Genomic DNA, 20030 nt, shown 5'->3' on the forward strand with positions numbered 1-20030 from the left:
TACTGGAGTAATACCTAAAGCCACAGTCAGGATGTTATATAACATAATAAATGGGTAACACAAATACACCAACAGCTTCTTGTGGAAAGGTGCATATGCAATAGGGCTTTTCTCAGAACCTATTCAAGAAAATGTTAACATCTTGAAAGTCTGAAGAAGGATTTTTGTTGTTATTTTCTGTATATTTCACATAAGTGAGTAGAACTGATTTTCATAAGTTTTCATGCACATTTCTGTGTCTGGCAATTAACTTGACAGGTTTAGATGTGTAAGGATAAAATTAAAAACTGACCTGCAAACTTTGGCAGCAAACAAGATCCCAGGCTTTTATAATATCTGCAATACCACAGGACATGCTCCTAATTTTCCATTGTTTACTTTTTGAAACTCTTACGGAATGTACCACATCTCTTCTTGACTCTACAGCAGAGCCAAATTTCTTTTGATGTAGTATTTTATTTATATTCTGCATGTTCATCTTCCACATTAGTTTCTGGGTCGTGAATATGCTGCCTGTCTTGACATTTCACTGTTGACCTCCTACTGTCTCCTAAATGAATGGACTGAGCTTCACCTGTACTTCTGGTTTGGGAGCCCACTTCCACTCTTTAAAGAAGGAACATGTACAGCTAAGCATTTGAGTATTCATTCTCTGAATTAGGCAGAAGTATCAGGAAAAACTGACATTCTCTCTACTGTTTGTCTCTTTAGGAGCTCATGTATGTTCATGGTTCTTATTTAGTTACTGAGAAAAATGTGGGTGGTTTTGTAGAGAATTTGGTTTTAGATTTCAAGGATTAGTTGGTCCAGGCATTCTCACCTTCTGCATGGCTGCTCAGGAAGTTCTTAATAACTTGGATCAAACCCCAGTGCTTCTGTATATTATGTGTCAACCATTCAGGGGAGTCTAAAGGAAAGCAAAAGTACAGAGCTCTGTTTCCCCTGAAACATCTGATGGCAGGAGCTTCTGCTGCTAGCCATGGCTTCAGCTATAATCAACCTTTTTCGCATTTTTCCTCTATTGTTATGTCTTCTGCTAACAGGACCACTTACAGGAAGATGCCAATTTTTCTTCTCCAGGACCCCTTTAGGATTCCTTGTTGGTTCTATCTTTTGTCTTTATCTGAAGCTCTAATATAGTCCTTTTGTTTCTGCTTTGTCAAGATTTTTTCCTTCAGTAAATATAGAGGAAAGCAAGGCATCATTTTCTCAAGAAAATTACCTCACTGTCATGGTAGAGATGTCATGATTTCAGGGCTGCTTACCAGTGCAAGCCTGTTTAATGGATTGGAATGAATCTTTGATGCTAACTTTGTAAATCTGCTCCAAGGAATATTGTATGACTCTGAGGGTTAAAGCAAGTTTACTTGGCACATAATTAATAATGTAAAGGAAACTGAAAATACATAGTGAAGAGGACTGGCATTCCAATGCTGAACATAATCAGATTCATTTCAATCCCAGAAGACCCATTTGTTCCCCATTTGGCATGAGGAATTCTGTAAACTGTGTGAAGATGCACTTGGCGTCAGTGTCTGCTCAGTGCTCTTGTGGAAGATTATCAAATTTTTTCATACACTGACATCTGTAACTTTGAACAATTGCTGCTTTCTCCCTCTAGAGACTCTATCAGAGAAAGGGGTATCAAATTACTGTGAACCTTTTATGTCTACAGTATCTTCTTCTTTTAATAGAAATGACCATTTGGTAATCACCATCTTTCCTGGAAAAATATATAGAATCAGGTTTTTTAAAAAGATCTGCTGCATATTATTTGCTTTTCCTAATATGATTACTCCTGAGGCTTTCACTATATTCTTCTCCAAAGTAGTGCCAGCTTTGTGCATATCTGCTGTGAAGGTGCTGGAGAGAATTTTCAGCAGCAACTAGTCAGCTGAATCCAAAGGCACTCCCAAGTAAATTCTGGAAGTGTGTCTAAGCTAGTGATGTGTGTATATACAGTCTGAAGATAGGTGCTTTTAAAAAAATTATGCAACGCTAAAGTGAATATGTTCTTCTAATATCTCTGAATTTGTCTAATTGAATAGGCTAGGAATGATAAAGCCTGAGGCCATCCAGAGGATGAGAATGCAGTGATAATCTCCTGGTTGAAAAGATTATTTCTTCAAAAAGCAGAGGGATGGTGGGAGGGAAATTCTTAGGAAATTGTTATCTGTATTCCTGCATTCCTACTCTTTCGCCCTTGTTCAAAGGGAAGAGTTGGGTTTGTAACCAAGAAGGTGGGGCCCTCTCTTCATCTCTTCTTTTAGGTTCAGATAGTGGGACAGGGAAACCTCACGGATACCTCTAGTCTTCGATGCTTGATGGCACATGTGTGCACAGGCTGAATGTCTGTGCAGACTGCTCCACTTTAAAATACTGATATATGACTTCCTTTTATCCTCAATACTAGAGTAGGGAAACTCCTCAACTCCATCCTTCCTGACTCAGGAGTTCAGGGTAAAGGAATGTTGGAAGACTTTTCCTTAATCAAGGAGGGTTGGATTAGAGAACACCTAGGCAAACTGAACATCCTCAAGTCCATGGGCCCTGGCAGGATGCATCCACAAGTGCTGAGAGAGCTGGTGAACACCATAGCAAGGCTACTCACAAGCATTTTTGAGCACTCATGGAGATCAGGAGAGATGCCTGAGGAGTAGAAGAAAGCATCACCCAAGTCTTCAAAAACGGGAAGAATGAGAACCCAGGGAAGGTCCAGCCAGTCAGCCTCAGCTCAATCCCTGAAAAGGTGATGAAATGTCTCATTCTGGAGGCCATCTCTGCCCACATGGATGACAAGAAAGTGATCAAGAGCAATCAGCATGGATTTGTTTAAGGTAGATCATGCTTGACCTACATGTGATTCTGTGATTTAACACCTACCTGGATATATGAGTGGAGAGCAGTGGTAGATATTGTCTACCTTGACTTCAGCAAGGCTTTTGATGCTGTGTCTAACAACATCCTTGTAAGCAAACTCAGAAATTGTGGCCTGGATGAGTGGACAGTGAGGTGGATTGAGAACTGGCTGAATGGCAGATCCCAGAGTGTCATAATCACCAGTGCAGGCTGTGCTGAAGGCCTGTCACTATTGGTGTCCCCTGAGATTCAATACTGGGTCCAGTCTTGGCTTAATGACTTGGATGGAGGGGCAGATGCCTCCTCAGCAAATTCACTGATGACACAAAGTTGGGACGAGTGACCTTCAGAAGGACCTCAGCAGGTTGGAGAGATGGACAGAGAGGAACCTTTAGAAATCCAACAAAGGCAAGTGCAGGGTCCTGCACCGGCGTGACCACATGCACCATCACAGACTGGGACCGGCCCGCTGGGAGGCAGCTCTGTGGAGAAGGGCTCCTGGTGCAAACAGGCTGTCCATGAGCCAGCAGTGCCCTTGTGGCCAAGAAGGCCAGTGCTATCCTGGATGCATTAGGAAGAGCATTGCCAGCAGGTCAATCCTGCCCCTCTACTCAGCCCTGGTGAGGCACATCTGGAGTGCTGTGTCCTGTTCTGGGCTCCTCAGGACAGGAGAGACATGGAGCTCCTGGAGCAGATGTAGCAGAGGACTACAGAGACAATTAAGGGTTTGGAGCATCCACTTATGAAGAAAGGGTGAGGGACCTGGGCCTGTTCAGCCTTGAGAAGAGAGGACTCAGAGGGGACCTCATTAGTGTCTACAAGTATCTGAAGGGAGGATGGCAAGAGGATGGAACCAAGCCCTGCCTGCTGGTGCCAACTGACAGAAAAAGAGGGGATGGTCAGAAACTGAATACACAGGAAGTTCCACCTGGACGTGACGAAGAACTTCTTTACTGTGCATGTGACTGAGCACTGGAGCAAATTGTCCAGAGAGGTTATGGACTCTCCCTCACTGGAGATGTTCAAGAACCATGTGGACATGTGCCAGGTGCTCTAGGATGACCCTGCTTGAGCAGGGAGGTTGGACCAGATGTCCCACTGTGGTCCCTTCCAGTCTGACCCATTCTGTGATTGTGTGGCTCTGTGATATTTATGTAGATGTGCACAAAGGATCCAGCCTTGTTTTAGTCACACTGGGCTTAAACTCATCAGTGGAGTTCTAACAAGCCAGCTTGTGGTCTGGGACAGTTAAACTTTTATTCCAGCACTGTAAATGAACTCATGCTTCTTGACAACCTTACTAACTCCGTGGAAGGTCACACCAAACTAACATGGCTACATTGCTTCTGAGCTCACATATGTAAGGCTGTGTTGCTCTATGCTAAACTCTATGAACCTGCCTTGTTTCTCTGTTGACTGAGGGATAACCCTTAATTTCATGCCTTCAAGTTCTTCATTTTTGTTTCTATGATGATATAAATAGCAGACTTCTCCTTAGAAGGCTTACAGTTGTTTTAAAAATTTGGTTAAATTTAACGTATGCAGTCTAATCACCCCTTGGGTTGCTAGCGCAAATGTTTTTATATGTACATTTGAGGCAGAGAACGCTAAATGAGCTTGTTACTTGACTTGCTACATTTAAAGTTCTCATTTGGCTGTACAAATCCTGCATTTAGGAAAAGCACATTTTAAGAAAGCTATTAATCTAGTTTCTCTGCTGTTTTTCCTCTGTGAGCTAAGTTGTTCCAGGAAACTAATTCTGGTTAGTCTTCTGTTAGTGTTCTGAGTGTTTTGTGAGTGTATATTATTTTAGTAATTGGTTTTGTTCCAAATGCAATGTGATGTTGCATTTTTTCCTGCAGAACATTTCTCCATATTTACAATTTTGAAAAGTTAACAGAAATTGGTAAATATTCAATGCTCTGGAAATTTGATTATTGAAAATGTGTGTTCTCTGTGTGACTTGCTAGCTAGAGGGAATGTTTATAATGATGCATATTTAGTGCCTCCCCTATTTTATGGGATTGTAGTCAAAAACATAAATAGGAATCTGCATACTTTCCAATGACATACTAGAACATAAATTACAACATGATTTAAAAAAAATGTTTTGCATTTTAAAAAAATTCATTTCAACTTTTCATTGTGATATTTTGTATATGCTGTTCAAAAGATATCAGCTTAATGAGGAACTGATAAAAAGCAAATACTGTCATTTGTAGGAACTTCAGATAAATCCTCATTTCCCAAATGGCATCAAACAACTCTAAAAAATTGTTTATAAATAATCTTCGTATTATGAAATAAATAATTCCACATGTAGAGCCCACTGTTGCATGATGAAATTGCAATGGTGAGGAATCTTAAAATTGCACCTTTGCCAAGTTTATTTCAGCTACCTGAAAGATTAAACTTCCTAATTTAATAAAGTTAATATGGAAAGTGAAAAGTGAAATCAGTTCACATTTTCCCTCTATTGTTCCTTGCACCTGTTGGTGGTGAAGTGAAGAGTATTCTAGATGTGATGACATACTCTTTGTAAAAGTGCAAGCTAAAAAAATATGTACACCCTCATCAAATATTTTTCACAGGAATAGGAAACTATTGAAGAGACATATTTAAGTCTTAGTAATTAGGACTTAATGAGATTTAAATACAGATGAGACTTAAATACAGATTTAAATAATGATTTAATGAGACTTAAATAATGATTTGATGAGACTTAAACACAGATTTAAAAGATTTAAAGTTGAATCTGTGCAAGATTTCAATAATCTTAAAAGTTTCTTTATAAAATTAACTATGATCACAACAAGACTAGACATTTTTTTTCATATTCTGTATTATATTATGAAACTTGGACTATATTTATGACTTCAAGAAAAAAATACTTTTAGAAATATCTTACCTGCATAACACATATAAATTCTCCCTCTTTCCCTCTTGTGATACCCTGAGTGGTTTACCAGGTCTTTCATTCTCTTTCAGAAGGTCCATTTATCAAGAGTCGTCTACATTTATATGTCCACAGTTGAGCCCTATTTTGTCATTAAAACTTTGCATCTTGGCCCACTTCTTGCAATTACTAATGTCAACAATTATAATCTCATCATATTAAGACTATTTGAAAAATTTTAAAATAACCATCTGCTGAATGGCAGAAGTGAAATGAATTATGGCCTTCTACTCAAGATGATTTTACATACTGTGGTGATCATGAATGGAAAATTCACGTCATGCAGCTGATCCTGCTGTAGAGACTTGTAGATGCTTTTTAGCTGCCTGCACTGTAACAAATCATCTTCCACTTTTTGACAAGAGAGCTTTCCCATTTTAAGGCAGGAAAGCAGTGAGATTTAGGACTTACCCGTGCTTTTTAGTGTGTTAGATTCCAAGCGACAATGGCCCGTGACTCCTAGAATAGAGCCTGTGGGGGCTGTGAGGGCACACTCACAGTGCTGCTAATGAGTCACCCGGTCTCCTGCATGTACAGACAGTTCTAATGTGTCACTGGGCAGTGGGAAGGTACTTTCTTCTGGTGGTGACATCTCATTATGTTTTATGGCTTTTGGCTGCCAGCAACTGTACTTCATTATATATGGAAAAGACATTTGGCTTCTCCTCTTCTTCAAAGTTCGTCTTAAGAATTACTTTCAGCAGTTGCTTCCAGAAGTATTTTTGACAAAGTGGAATCTGTTTAGGAAGATGGGATTCGGAAGGTACAATTCTGTAGCTCATGTATAAGGTTGAATTTTAATCTCAGGTTAAACTTTGATTCATACCTATGTTTATGGAAGATGAAAATACAAATTTCATTGTTTTCTACCATTTTAGGCAATATTAATAGACATCTGGAATTATTTTTATTTAATCATTGTATTTTTGCTTTAATAAGTTTCAGAATACATGTCCTAAATGTCATTAGTAAACATTAAGAGGCTTTAGAGAATTTATCTTACATAAAAAGATCATGCTATATTTTTTAGGATAGGGCAGAACTGAAGGGTTTTAGCATTTCCATAATTTAATGTTCTTAACATTGATGGTATTTTTAAAAAAATTACATTGATGGTATTAAAAAAAATTTTTAGATAAACTCACTGCATCTCAGTAGTAAATTTTTCAGTATAAGCATATAAGAAGATTTGTAACTAATAATTGTTTATTTTCTTTATTTCAATTGTTAGCCCAGAAGTAAAGCAAAACTGAGCAAAATTTAGGATGCCTCTAGCCACTGTGGTAATTGCTGAATATTTTAATGATATGTCTGATTTTCTACCCCTTTCTTTTAGCAACCAATCTGATAAATTTTATTTTAAAATATTTTGAACTATGGTGCCAATTTAAACTGTACATGTACGTACACTGAAGAAATTCATCCACCTGCAGTTACTTTGAACTGGGTCTAGATCCGCCAGGCACAAATTACTTCATTATGCGGCTTTGGGCCTCTGTGATCAGTACTTAACACCTAATTTAAAAAAATAAAAATGTTGTTCTTTCTCAAAACTTTTGTAACACAGACTTTATGCCACTTGGAGAAATTTTGTCAATATCATATGGGGATAGAAACAACACTATTCAGGATGAATCATATTGATAATTTCCTTTTACTCTTGAATATTTTTTTTAAATGTTGAGTGCAAGAAGTAATAAAAATACTTTCATACAAAAGGCTTATTCTTTTTATAATTGTCTGTCTTTTGTGATGCATCATTTCATAATGAAGTGACTATTTTATATATGGAAATTCCATGAGAATATCTGGGTTTTGGTAAAAAAAACGCTACAGTGTACTCTGAGTAAACATGTTCAGTCCTTTGAGTGTGGAATAATAAAAGAAGAAATGTGAGGCTATTAAATTCTGATACAAGCTTCAGCTTTAGAAAGAAAAATCCATTCCTCTGGTGTTTGAAGGCTAATTAGGGGAGTAAAACTACTTCTTTGAAGAGGAATGCCTGATTACACTTGTGTGGCTAGGTTTGCGTGAAAGAATTTTAGATTTAATGTATTTTCCTGTGAGCTAATGTCCAGATTTTGAAGTGGAATTTGAAATTATACACCTGAGTGGGATGCTAGTAAAAACTCTTTTTCATGTTTTCCTCAATTTATTTAGTTACTGAGTGAAGAGACAGGATTGTAATGTCAATGATGTCATGCAAACATTAGTAGCCTCAGAGATTATGGCAGGCTTTTGAAGAATGTCTGAGATTACATTTAAGTTGTTTCAAACCCATCATTAAAACAAATGATCTGGAAAACATTCCTGATCATTTGTCCAGCCATGTGAATTCCAAGTGTATTTTGCAGACTTTCAAAAGTTGCTATTGTAAGGATAAAGTACAAGTGTTTTCTACATTAAAAATGTATTAAAAGCACCACTAATTATGCATTTTTTAAAATTTAATTGGATTTTGCTTTAATCTCTGCAAGTTTGGCTAGTCCTGCCACTTTCTTTCTCATATAATGATTGAACCAAATAACTGCACAGTGCTCTTTGGTGTTTTTCATCATGCAGTATCTTCGGATCCCAGCTTCACCAATCTAATATCACAAAATCATAGAAAGGTTGAGATTGGAAGAGTCTGCTGGAGGTCATCCAGTCCAATCTCTCTGCTCAAGCTGGCCCACCTGCAGCAGGTTGTTCAGACCCATGTCCAGTCAGCTTTTGGATACCTTCCAGAATGGAGGCTCCACAATCTCTCTGTGCAAATGGACAGCAATCTGACTGCAAGATGGCCTTCAATAAGCTGTAATTATGACAATCCTTTTGTTACAATGACCCACATTAAAAGTGGGTATGTGACTGAAAAATCGGCAGCCAGATTAGCAACTTTTTGATTTAGCAAAGTTGTGTCTGCTGCACAGAATTTGAGACAGAGAACTATGGAGAAGGGAGAATTGCCTGAAATCCTGAAATAATGTGGAATTCTCAGTAGAATACTCTAGTCCATGCATGAAACTTTCAAAAAGTATTCCTAGAGAAACAACAATGACAGAAAAACTTAAAATCTCTTTCCTGATTTCCTGCCTAGTAATCAATGAGTGAGGACCTGGAACAGCCTTCCAGTTGGAAGTTTTGGGATAGAAAGACTTTTAATTGCAGAATGGATCTTGATTATATATGAAACAGATAAACATTTCTTGATCTAGAATACTCTTTTCATTCCATGTCCTATGCTTACTTCATGGTGAAATGTCAGTGCAGGTTATTATTTGGTTAATCTGGAAATGGATGATGCTGCACATCACATAACTGCAGCCACATGCCATAACCTGTCCTGGAGGTTCCCTTCCTAGTGTCAGCTCCTCTTGTGCAGCATCAGTTCTTTGGCAGTACCCAAAACCATGCACACCCTGGTCTAAAAGTGTTAGCTGTTTGAAGTATATAGGCATACACAGACACACACACAAATATGGATATATATGAAGTGAATACTAAATAAAACATTCAGAATCTAAAAGGAAAAAATCCCATATGAATTGCAGTAATCAGCCAATAGATACAGCAATGCAGGCCATAAAAACTATTTTCAGGAAAATGTTCTAGACCATGAATCCTCAGTGAAGTGAGTGTTCCACTGCCTAATCCTGGGTAAAGAGCCAAACCCTGGGAAAGGATGGAAGTTGAGACATTTCTTTGATTTCATTGTTCCTCTGTTGTCTCTGTTGGCAAACATCTTCCTACTCTGTGTGCTGGTATGGATTCCTTTTTGAGGTGCTTACTTTTCTTATGCTGTTTCTTATGGACAACTGAGGTGGCCATCTAAAGAATTAATTTCACGATGGAATTTTTTGGTAGAAGGACCATTTGCAGCTGAGACGTAAGTGACTATGATACAAGTCAAAGCAATGAAAAAGTGGAGTTGCAACATGGAAACCAGTAGAATTATCCAGTTTAATTCTGGTTAGGAATGAGAATCTGCTCCTTAGCCTTTCTTTATTCTTGCAATTGAAAATATTTTTGTGGCATTCCTATTTCACATCTCAATCTCTGCAGGATTTTAAAGCTCTGTGAGTCTCTTTTTATGGCTACAGAACAGATGAAGCAGTCAAGATGAATACCTAAAGCAGAAGTCATAATCTTTGTTGGTGGTATAAACCACAAAACCCTAGAAATCATTTCCAGCTCTTTGTAGCTGATGGTGACTTTCCTTTCAATTCCAATGGGAGCATGGCTTCATCCAAGAACATTGAAACAGTTCAGCTTTTTTATCAGAAAACAAAGAAGTGCTGATTCTGAGTATGAACTATCAAAGGAAATAAATTCCAGATATGAATGCTTACAGGCTGTTTAGATACTGTAAATTTATAACATATTGTAAAATTTTAGGTTGGGTTAGTCTAACAATGAATAGGTTTATTTCTTCTACAGGTTTTATGTTTATGAATCAGTGAAGTAAGACATTTTAAGCTTCCTCGGTGTAATATCCTGAGGCAAGCCAGCTGTATTTTAAATGATGTTGTGTGTTTTTATATGTAAATTGATGTGTATTTATAAGGACAGTAATATTAACATAGCACTCTTGTTTAAATGCATATTTCTGAACCTTTTTGGGTTCAGTAAGAAAGGCTCTGAGGTACTTTTTATCTGAAGCATAACCAGTTCTTTATCTGAAACACAACCAATACATAACCAACTTTTAAAGCTTGAAGAAAGTAACAATAAACTCTATGTATGTGTATGGATATGAAATCATGTGTAAATGCCCATATAAACATGCATTGGTAATTTATGGCATGATTTTACCTAAAAGCAGAGGAAATGTTCATGGTATGTTTTTAATCTCTTATTGGTGTTAATGTAAAGGAAAGAAAATGGAAGCCAAAGAAGAATTAGCAGTGGTAATGAGACATAGGAATAGAAATTATTTTATCTGTGACAGAAATAAGATTTAAATAGCTTCAGGTGATTAGCACGGTACCTTTAATTAATGTAAATTAGAAACCCATTTCTTGGAATACAGGCATAATTGGCACATGAAGTCATACTATTTGTTGCCAAGTTTTGCACTAAGTATATTGAATGAGGGATGGCAACATATGAATGTCAGACATCAATCAATTTTTGTAGCTTATTCAGTCTGCATCAGTGGTGCTGAATCACTCCGTGGGACACTGTAAAAAGTTTTGGACATTGCATTTCAAGAAATGCTTTACTGGCCTCAAGAAATGATATCTATTATTGACTCCAGTAGGCTTCATGCAAGCACAATTTAGCCTTTGCCAAGGAAAGCCAAACTTCTATGTGCAAGACAGCCATATGTGTCAGTTTGAGGAATAATATGTGAAGAATAGTGTGTCACCACACTATTGCACCACAGATAAGCACCACAGATAAGCAAAACCTCAAAATCACTTTTCAGCTCTTACACAATGAGTGAAACAATTTTGATTCTTCTTATGTTGTCTGCAGCAACTGTGTCTCAAGCATTGGTAGTACTGTGCCACTTTCTCTGGGGCCTTCAGAAGCCTTTGCTCTAGACTAAGTTTTTCCCTTGTTCATGAATTAGCTGTGCTCTGTGTGGATTCCCAGAGAAGGAAGGATTGCTGTGCTACAGTCGGACACATTGACATTTGACTTCCAATGTAAGAACCAGTGTGGATTATTGTGTAACTTAGGACTGGACATAAGGTGCGGTCTCCCACCCTGTCACTGAGGATGGTGTGCATGCTCAAGGTGTGGGGACTGTGTAGAATTTTGGAATAAAATATTGAAGACTGCAGAAACTAGTAATGTCCTTGCTGTAAGGTTTTGGTGTCTGAGATACAATTCCTTTGTGTTCTGGACCCACATCAGTTCTGTTTTTCAAACAAGTCAAAATTCCTAATTTGATAGTAAATTGGTTAATTAATTTAGTGGAAGTATAATTAAGTAATCTGGAGTAAGGGTCAGCTTTCTGTGCCTCTGAAATCTGGTAAGGGAAGTCAGAACAACTGATGAAGTGGTTTACATATGCATACTGTAAATGAAAGATCTTAATTGCACTCCTGGCCTGCAAGAAGTCAGTTGGAGTTTTGCCAAGGGAAAAAATCCCTACCTTAGATATGGGGGGCTGTTTATTAATTTAAATAAAGCTGAATGCTTTTATGAATGAAAAGAGAGGTTGCCTGAACCTCAGATGGGAGCAGGAATTAGACATAAATGGCTCAGTTTTGCAGTTTTGTTTTGAAGTTTCTTCTCCTTTTTTGACTTGAATACTTTTATCAATATTGATGTGTTTTATTCCTCTTCTCTGTTCCTTAGCCTAGGAAAAGATTAAATAAGTTATTCCATCTTACTATGTTTTGGTCTTTGCAGTTACAGTTCTTCTTTATGAACTTCTGTGTCTGTAGTTTCTTAGTTTTAGACCTGAGATATGCAGTAAGACATTTACTGCCTTTTCAACAAATGTTCAGCAGGCAACTCAGTTTATCTATTAGAAAGAAAATATAATTTACTGGTAATTTTTTTCCTAGTTATTTAGGTTGAGAAAAAAACCCCAGTATGATAACACGAAGGAAATCTAGAGTGTTTAGGGATTGATAGAAGAAAAAAGCAAGCAAGCAAACAACAGCAACAACAAACAAACAAGCAAAAAAAAAAAAAAAAAAAAAAACAGAACCAAAAAACCCAAAACCCAGAAAGCCCAAAAAACACCCTACACTACCAAACTCAGTATTTCCAGATTTGTGAACATAATTTGAAATGGATCTTACATAACTGTAGTGAAGAGTCCAAGAACAAGTTGATCAAGTAATTTTAACACATCAAAAGAATTATTGGGAGTTACTAGTTTTACTTGCCTATAAAAATGTCATGTTAAATTAAATAGATCAGAATTCTGCTTTTAATAAGCACATAAATAATATTTATTAAAGGCCGACAGCAAAGAAATGCAGTGCTGAAGTGCTGAAGTAGGTAATACTTTTAAAAGCATTATGCATTAGAGAAACTTCCCAGGAGGTTCCAGATGAACTTAATCTGGGTCTTAAGGGAAGACAAAAGGTTTTAAAACTAAAGTAATAAAATGGGAAAACAGGGTGGACAGCACTGAGTGAGGGTGGCCCTGGGTGACTGGTCAGGCTTATCACAAACTTGGTGGCAAAAGAGTAATCAGGGGAGACACTGCAGTTCATGCCTACAGAGTGTGCAGGGAACACAGACTGCGCCTTGCTGGCAGTGGAGTTATGCTTTACATTAGAGACAGCATAGAAGAGAGGCAAATTAATAAACTTCAATAATAATGGGTCCTGAAGAGGCTGAAATTCCAGTCCTATATGGGAAGAATAGAATATTTGTACACCTAGTTATCTTTAAATGTATCTGTTCATTTGTTTATGTGACTAGTGACAATACTGGATATGGCGGATCAGTTACATTTTCATAATTCTTTTGATGGGATTCAGCACATGTAGGTTGTCTGGAAAAGTATTTTTATTCCTTGACCTCTCTACAGCCCCAGTTTACTAACTTTGAGACATTGTTTTCCTCTTACAACTTTAATCTGTTGAATAATTTCTCTTTCCATACAATTATCCTTCCCATCAATTCTAGAAAACACTTTCTCCTCTTTAAGGCAAAAAGCCTACCTAGAGCATTTCTATATGAACATCATCAGTGGGTCCTTTAACAGCTGTTTAATGTCTTATTCATGGTGGCCTCAGGTAGAGTTCCTCTGAATAGGCAAGCCACCTCTGATATGCAGAGTATATCAAATACAGGAACTAGAGACACTAAAATTGATCAACCCTATCCATGCACTGAGCATAACGGGAGGGAAAATGTGAGCATGTCATCTACAGCTACTATAAAAACTGAAATTCTCAGCTTCAGTGACACCACCTGTACTTACCCCTCTATGGTTATCTGTGTATGATACACCTCAAGAAATTATGGTTAGAAGCTCTCTACCTGTTTTTTGTATTTTCTTCTCAATTCTCATTTCTGCAATAGGAGAGCTATTTAAGAATAAAAGTTTCTGTCTTCTGTCTGAAAAAACCCCATGTGGCTTTGATCTAGCTGATTGAATGCTTAAGAGTGCAGCTGTCAAATTAAACACTCATCTTTCAAGAAAACAAATCTTTCCAAAGTGCTACTTACATGTCTTCTGTTCTTGGCTTAAACTACAAAATCAGAGTTGGTAAAGCCTTCATGCACTATATATCATAAAGGTGATGAATTCTTCATTGCTTTAGACTCCACTTTCTGAACAGGAAAAATATAGTAAAACCCAATTCCATAATGTCTCCTTTTCCTGTTGCTCTTGCTTGCTGCTAGTTGTGAAAAAAATGCAAAATTCAAGAGCATTGGTTCTAATTATGGCCTGTTATTTTCATAGGATAGTTTGAATAATGAAAGCTGAAAATACTAACCTCCTAAAAACTATATTCCCATCTGTTCTGCTTAGATACTGGACTTTTGGCCAGATAATACTTTATGCTGTGCAGCTCATGTATTTCTTAAAAATTTGTTTCTCTACTTGCATATTATGGATACTTTTACTAACTGAAGGAAAACAAAAGGATGTTATGTACCTGTGATGTGAAACCAGCTGAAATTGCTTTGATTCTTTTTATTTCCGGAAATAAAATGGAATGTCTTGAAGCCTTCCCTGTATACATACACATATATACATATGTGTGTTGTGTGAAATATTAAAACAAAATATTAGTTTGATGCATTTCTATACAAATTCAACTGTTTGTGGCTTAAGAAAATCCAGGTATCTAATTTGCAGCATGGTCTTAGGGGTTTTTTTTGATGTGGTATCACTACAGAAACAAATTCCCCTCCAAACAAAAGTAATTCTAGAAAAATATATACATTGTGTTAATATGATAAGGCAGTAGACAATGTCTTGAAAATCATACTGTTAACTCACAGCCTTCCAACACTGCATGTCACTGGTGGAGCTTAAATATCCAATAAACTTTTATATGTTGTGCAGACCATGAGGTAGAAGAGAGCTGTGTTCAAGAACTTGTTCTCCTCCCCATTCTGGTGCCAAATGTCATAGGTACTTTTAAAAGCTTGAATTTTTTTGTTAAAAGCTCAGAATGCACAGAACATCAGTCTTGTCCTCTGTCCTTCTTGAGGGTCTTTTCTTCAGCATATATATCTATTGATACAGAAAATAGTCTACACTTTCCTAATATTCCCATAATGTTCTAATGTTTGTCCCATAGGAAGCCTTTACATAGGTGTCAAATTATTCACAGGACTGATGCCAAGATTTGAATACGTAATAGTAAGACATAATTAGTTTGGGAATTTGGTTTGGTTTTTCTTTTTTTTTTCCCCTTTTTAATGATGGGTAGCATATTGACTTAACTATAGAGTTTTCAAGTATAATGTAAAACACAGTTTTGGAGCAGCATGTTTGGGAGCTGAGGGGTTTGAATGAAGTAACATGCTTGCATTATTTGGAAATGTAATATTGGCATAAGTTAAACTTTTAAAAGAAAACTTACTGCGATTTCTATGGATTCTAAATAGCACTATTAATCAATTTTAATAGCTCTTAAGTGTGATAAATCAGGATTTTCAAGGGTCCTACAGGCTAGATTTTTAGTAACTCTTATTATCTGTGTTAATACAAATTGCAGTTAGCTTTCTCCTGTTATTATATTGCTGTTACACTATTAACTAAAATTTCTATATTGCCTGAACACAAATCTGGCAGAGTTCAAGAAGCATTTGGAAAATGCTCTTGGACACATAGTGTGACTCCTGGGGATAGTGCAGGACCAGGAGTTTAACTCAATTACCCATGTGAGACCCTTCCTACTCAGCATACTCTGTGATTCTATGAAGTATGCCACTTACATAAGTGAATATGCTTTTTCAGCAGTCAGGCATGGGCATTTATTCTAATATATGAAGGCTAAACTGGACACCCTGTGGGTGTGTATTAGCAATTTAGTTTGGATCAGAGATGTGATTTTGACTCTGCCAGTTGTCCCTACTTATCCCACTTCACTTCTCATTGCTGTATCCTTAGTGAGGGTGCATTTTGGGCTTGTCTCTGACAACTTCAAACTAGAAAATGAACTCAGTGTGCTAACAGACTTTCAATCTATTGAACAAGAGCCAAGCTAGTTTACATTAACTCATATAATACCTAAATATACAACCCAAGAAAAAACTCATTCTAAGGACAAAAATTACCAATAACACTGAAAGAATTCAGGATGCTAATGGCTAATTGACCCCATCAAACCCTTTATTTTTTATGCAATCTTTCTTTAATGACTAGGCTTTTTTTTTTTTTCTGTTATGAGTGTTAACTCTCTAGTACTTGGTTTATTTTTGTTAGGCTATTGAAACATTGATTGAGCTAAATAAAGACTACTGGCTCTGTATATAGGTGTATTCCTTTTGTTCATGGCAAGATATTGAGTGTAACATTTCTCAGGAGAACAGTGCAAAGATCATCCTCATTTTATCAACAGCCCAGGAAATCAAGTGGAAAAAGTAAGAGAAAGGGGAAAGGAAGAAGAAGGACTTGAGAGACAGCAGTTTAGATCATATGACCAACAAGGAGGGATCTTAAAGCCAGGAGGTGTGGATTTTTAGTTCAGCCAACAATTCAATGATGGGTTTGGTGCTACCAAAAGCGTGGAGGAGGTTAGTTGGAATAGAAAGATAATTTTTTATGCTCAGTGAAAACTGAAGGTCCCTGGAGGCAGAATATAATAGCAGTGTAGAGAATACATTTAGCAGGTGTTTCAGTACTGTCTGTCAGAGGACATCACAGGAAGATTGACCACACATTGCAGTTTTTGAGGTTCAAGTTGGACATTAGGGAAAAAAATTGAAAGACAACTAAGACGGCACTTAAAAACTGGAATGAGCTGTGAAATTTCATTGAAATTTTTCAAGATTTAGCCAGACAAAACCATAGCTAAGCTTATGAGAGATTAGAAGAATTGATCATTGGAGATATTGAAGGAGGGAATATAAACCCAAGAAGATAATTTATTGACCACAGAGTTCCTTTATCCAGAGGAATAAAACAAATAAGTCAATGTATCAAAGAAAGGGCAGATCAAGAAAAATGAGCATGCAAAAAGTTAACCAAATGAACTAGTCAGACCATGAGCGGCCTATTTTGTTCCAGCCCTTCAGATTTTTTATCATTGGTGAGAAATAACTGTAAATCCTAATATTCAAGGCCTAAACACCTTTAATTTTTAATGACTAGTAAGTGGTGTCATTTGTAGATTGTTCCTTTCTTTCTGAGATACAGCATGTTTTCAAGTGCTTGTTTGTAGATGTAAGTGCAGAAAATAGTATTGCCTCTTATTTTATAGTTAAGATTTTCTCAGCCTGGTGAAAGAAAGCTAATGCAGCTGAAGGCTTTTTATGCATGTCTTCAAGACTTGCCTCTTCATAAAATTTGTCAACATACTTTCTTACAAAGGAAATTCTTACTCTACACTTAACACCAATAAAAATCAGAAAACTGTATTTGTTGGTATGCCTGATTTAATTCACAGTATTTTCCATCTTCATTTATTCCAGCTCGTTTTCTTATTTCTTCCATATTCTCTTCTTGAGTCATACACAGTGAAGTCTGTTTGACTTTCTATGTGGTTTTAACATATGCTTCAGTTTTACAGACTGTTGATGTGTTAGCGGATGTTGACACAAATTTGAAAATAGTTGGAAAAGAAAAATCTAACTGAAATGGAATTTTCAGATCAGCTTGGTTGAGAAGAGTCTATGGTGTTTTTATTTTTTTTAATGAATCCTGGACCACTTAACATAGAAGTAATTTAAATATCATCTTAATGATCTTCATTTGTTCTGTTACTCTAAAGCAAACTGCTTACTGGAAAGATCTTCATTAAAGCCACATGTTCTTTTCTTTTGAACTGCAGCTCACCACAGCCACCTTGGATGGCAAACTCCGATTGTTCCTACCCTGATGCTCGCCAGCCTGTGGAGCTTTGGCCATGGAACTATGAGAATAATGACTTGCTGAGAGAAAGGAGACTGCTAACTGGCCAGAAGAAAGTGGCACAATATTCCCTTTTAAACTACAGTTTTCTTCTGATGTTATTTTCAGGAAGTTCCTTCAGATGTTCTCAAAGTTTTTCTGCTGTACAGTCTGTTACCTTTATTGCAAAAATAAGGGTGAAAGATCACGAAAAGGAGGACACTACTCATTCTGACTTCATTCCAGCAAATCACCACAGCAGTGGTTTTCAAAGGTCTTCTTGGGTTCTTATAGTCAGGTGCATTATGTAGTGCTTTGCTAGACAGGGACCCCTTTAGTCTGGACTGAAAATTCAAGTAAAATAACAAGTATTCCATTTTTAAAGCTAGATCTGTTTGTGACAAATTTTTAAATTAACCTGACAGAAAAAAGAATTGTAAGTCTTTCTTAAATGCCACGAGAGTCCATCTGTTATAATTCTTTGGGGTTACTGGAATCAGCATGGATATTGTTTGACATTAGAATTTTGCCAGTTTACTATTAATACCACATTCTGTAAATTTCTTAGGGAATATGTGACAAATGTCTTGTCTTTAAAATAAACTATTTCTGTCTTTTAAATAACTGTTAAGTATTTTCAAAAATGTTAAAATAATATGAAAATAAAATTATCAGAAAAAAATGTTCATTTCTTGTATTCTTCGTAGGTTACTTGTCGTGCTCTTAGAAAACAGTTTTTAGACATCTTTCTTTTGGGGGGGCTTGGCCAGTGTCTCTTCATTGACTTTAGCTAAGAGTAGAGAGCATATATGTGACTAATGAAAGGAGATGCAGTTTTTATTTTCCTTGCAAAATTGTGCTGCCTTTTCAAAGTTAAATTTCCCAGAATGGAATTTATTAATCAGATTACTTAAAAAAAAAAGAAAAGAAAGAAAATTTGGAGGTATTACCCTACCTCCACTTTAACACCAATCGGCAAAGTCAGATCATTTTCAGTACTGTAAAGAATGTTTTATTTAATAGCTGTCCTTAATTTATGCATATAATATTAAGTATAAGTAGATCAAGTTATTTCTATAAACCATTTAGTTTCCATTAAGCATTCTTTTGTAAAGTATTTGGTAATTTTTCACTGAGCAAAATCATGCAGTGGCAGGATACACTGCATCACATCCAGGTATTCTATTCTCTAGAACACAGAGGTCTCATCAATGACTGTAGGAGTGTAATGCAGCCAGATCACACTCAGAAGAACTCTGAATATCAGATTCGGGTTTTGTATGATCAAAGAAAATGTGAAATAACCCACTTCAATACTTATAAATACTTTTTCCATTCAAAATCAGATTAACCAAGAAATCATGCTCTATGTTGTAGCTAAATGCTGGTATGCTCCACTCACAAATTGTCAGCAAGACTTAAATTTTAATTTCCACCAAGGGGTTCCTCAGGATGGTCTTTTTCAAATTTAATTTAGCTAGTTTTCTCATCTGCATCCTGTGGATTCCACATCAAGAGTCACTATCAAATACAGAAGATAGCCCAGAGCTATATTTGCAAGTTAAGTGTTTCTGAGCCTTGCATCTAGCTACTTAGTAGTGACTGACTCTTCAGGGAGGTTGAAATGTCTGCTAAAGAGGTGTGAACTGCAATTATGACTCTTGTTTTAAAAAGCACCACATTTTTTTGACAGAAGAATGATTCTCACGCTTAAGGTAGAGGACACAGAAAAACTGTGAATTCTTGCTGCAAGCATGGAGGTAGTCACAATCCCCACTGGACTGAAATAAAAGGGGAATACTTCAATTTTCTACATCTCTTACCTTCCAGAACTAACTGCTGTTACTACCAGTTAGACAGTGTGTATCCTCAAAACCCCTCTTAATCTTTGAGCTAGTTTGATCTCTGAAGGAGATCTTCTTCCAAACATACAGTGTTATCTCTCCCTAAAGTGAGACTCAGCTGTATGCCGGTTTCTTTTTTTTATCAAGGCCTTCTTCTGGATAGAAAATTCTTTGGGGCATTTTGGCTGTGACCACAGCATCACCAGTCCATGCTGAATAGAGACATTCATCTGTTCAGGCCTTGCAGATGTGCAGCTCTTCCACAGCCCAGGAATTTGTTAACCCCTTTTTCCCTCAGGGGAGACAGAGAATCTGTCCTACCACACAGGCACTAGAACTTTTCAAATGGAAATTCACTGTAATTTTTTTCCATCTTAAGAAAGAAAAAAATCCCCCCTGGACT

The 20030-nt window shown here is 36.8% G+C and overlaps 1 protein-coding gene across 1 annotated transcript in view; it reads left to right on the plus strand.

The window, feature by feature from the left end:
* Positions 1 to 18376, plus strand: part of WDR27 (WD repeat domain 27) — a 92239-nt gene extending 73863 nt beyond the window's left edge. Inside the window, exon 24 of the mRNA XM_063153471.1 lies at positions 17725 to 18376. Within this exon, the coding sequence (XP_063009541.1) occupies positions 17725 to 17772 (48 nt within the window). The 3' untranslated portion in view covers positions 17773 to 18376. The remainder of the gene's footprint in view (positions 1 to 17724) is intronic.
* The last annotated feature ends 1654 nt before the right edge of the window (positions 18377 to 20030 follow it).

Source organism: Melospiza melodia, chromosome 3, assembly GCF_035770615.1.
Source record: "Melospiza melodia melodia isolate bMelMel2 chromosome 3, bMelMel2.pri, whole genome shotgun sequence".
In the NCBI taxonomy this organism is placed as follows: Eukaryota; Metazoa; Chordata; class Aves; order Passeriformes; family Passerellidae; genus Melospiza; species Melospiza melodia.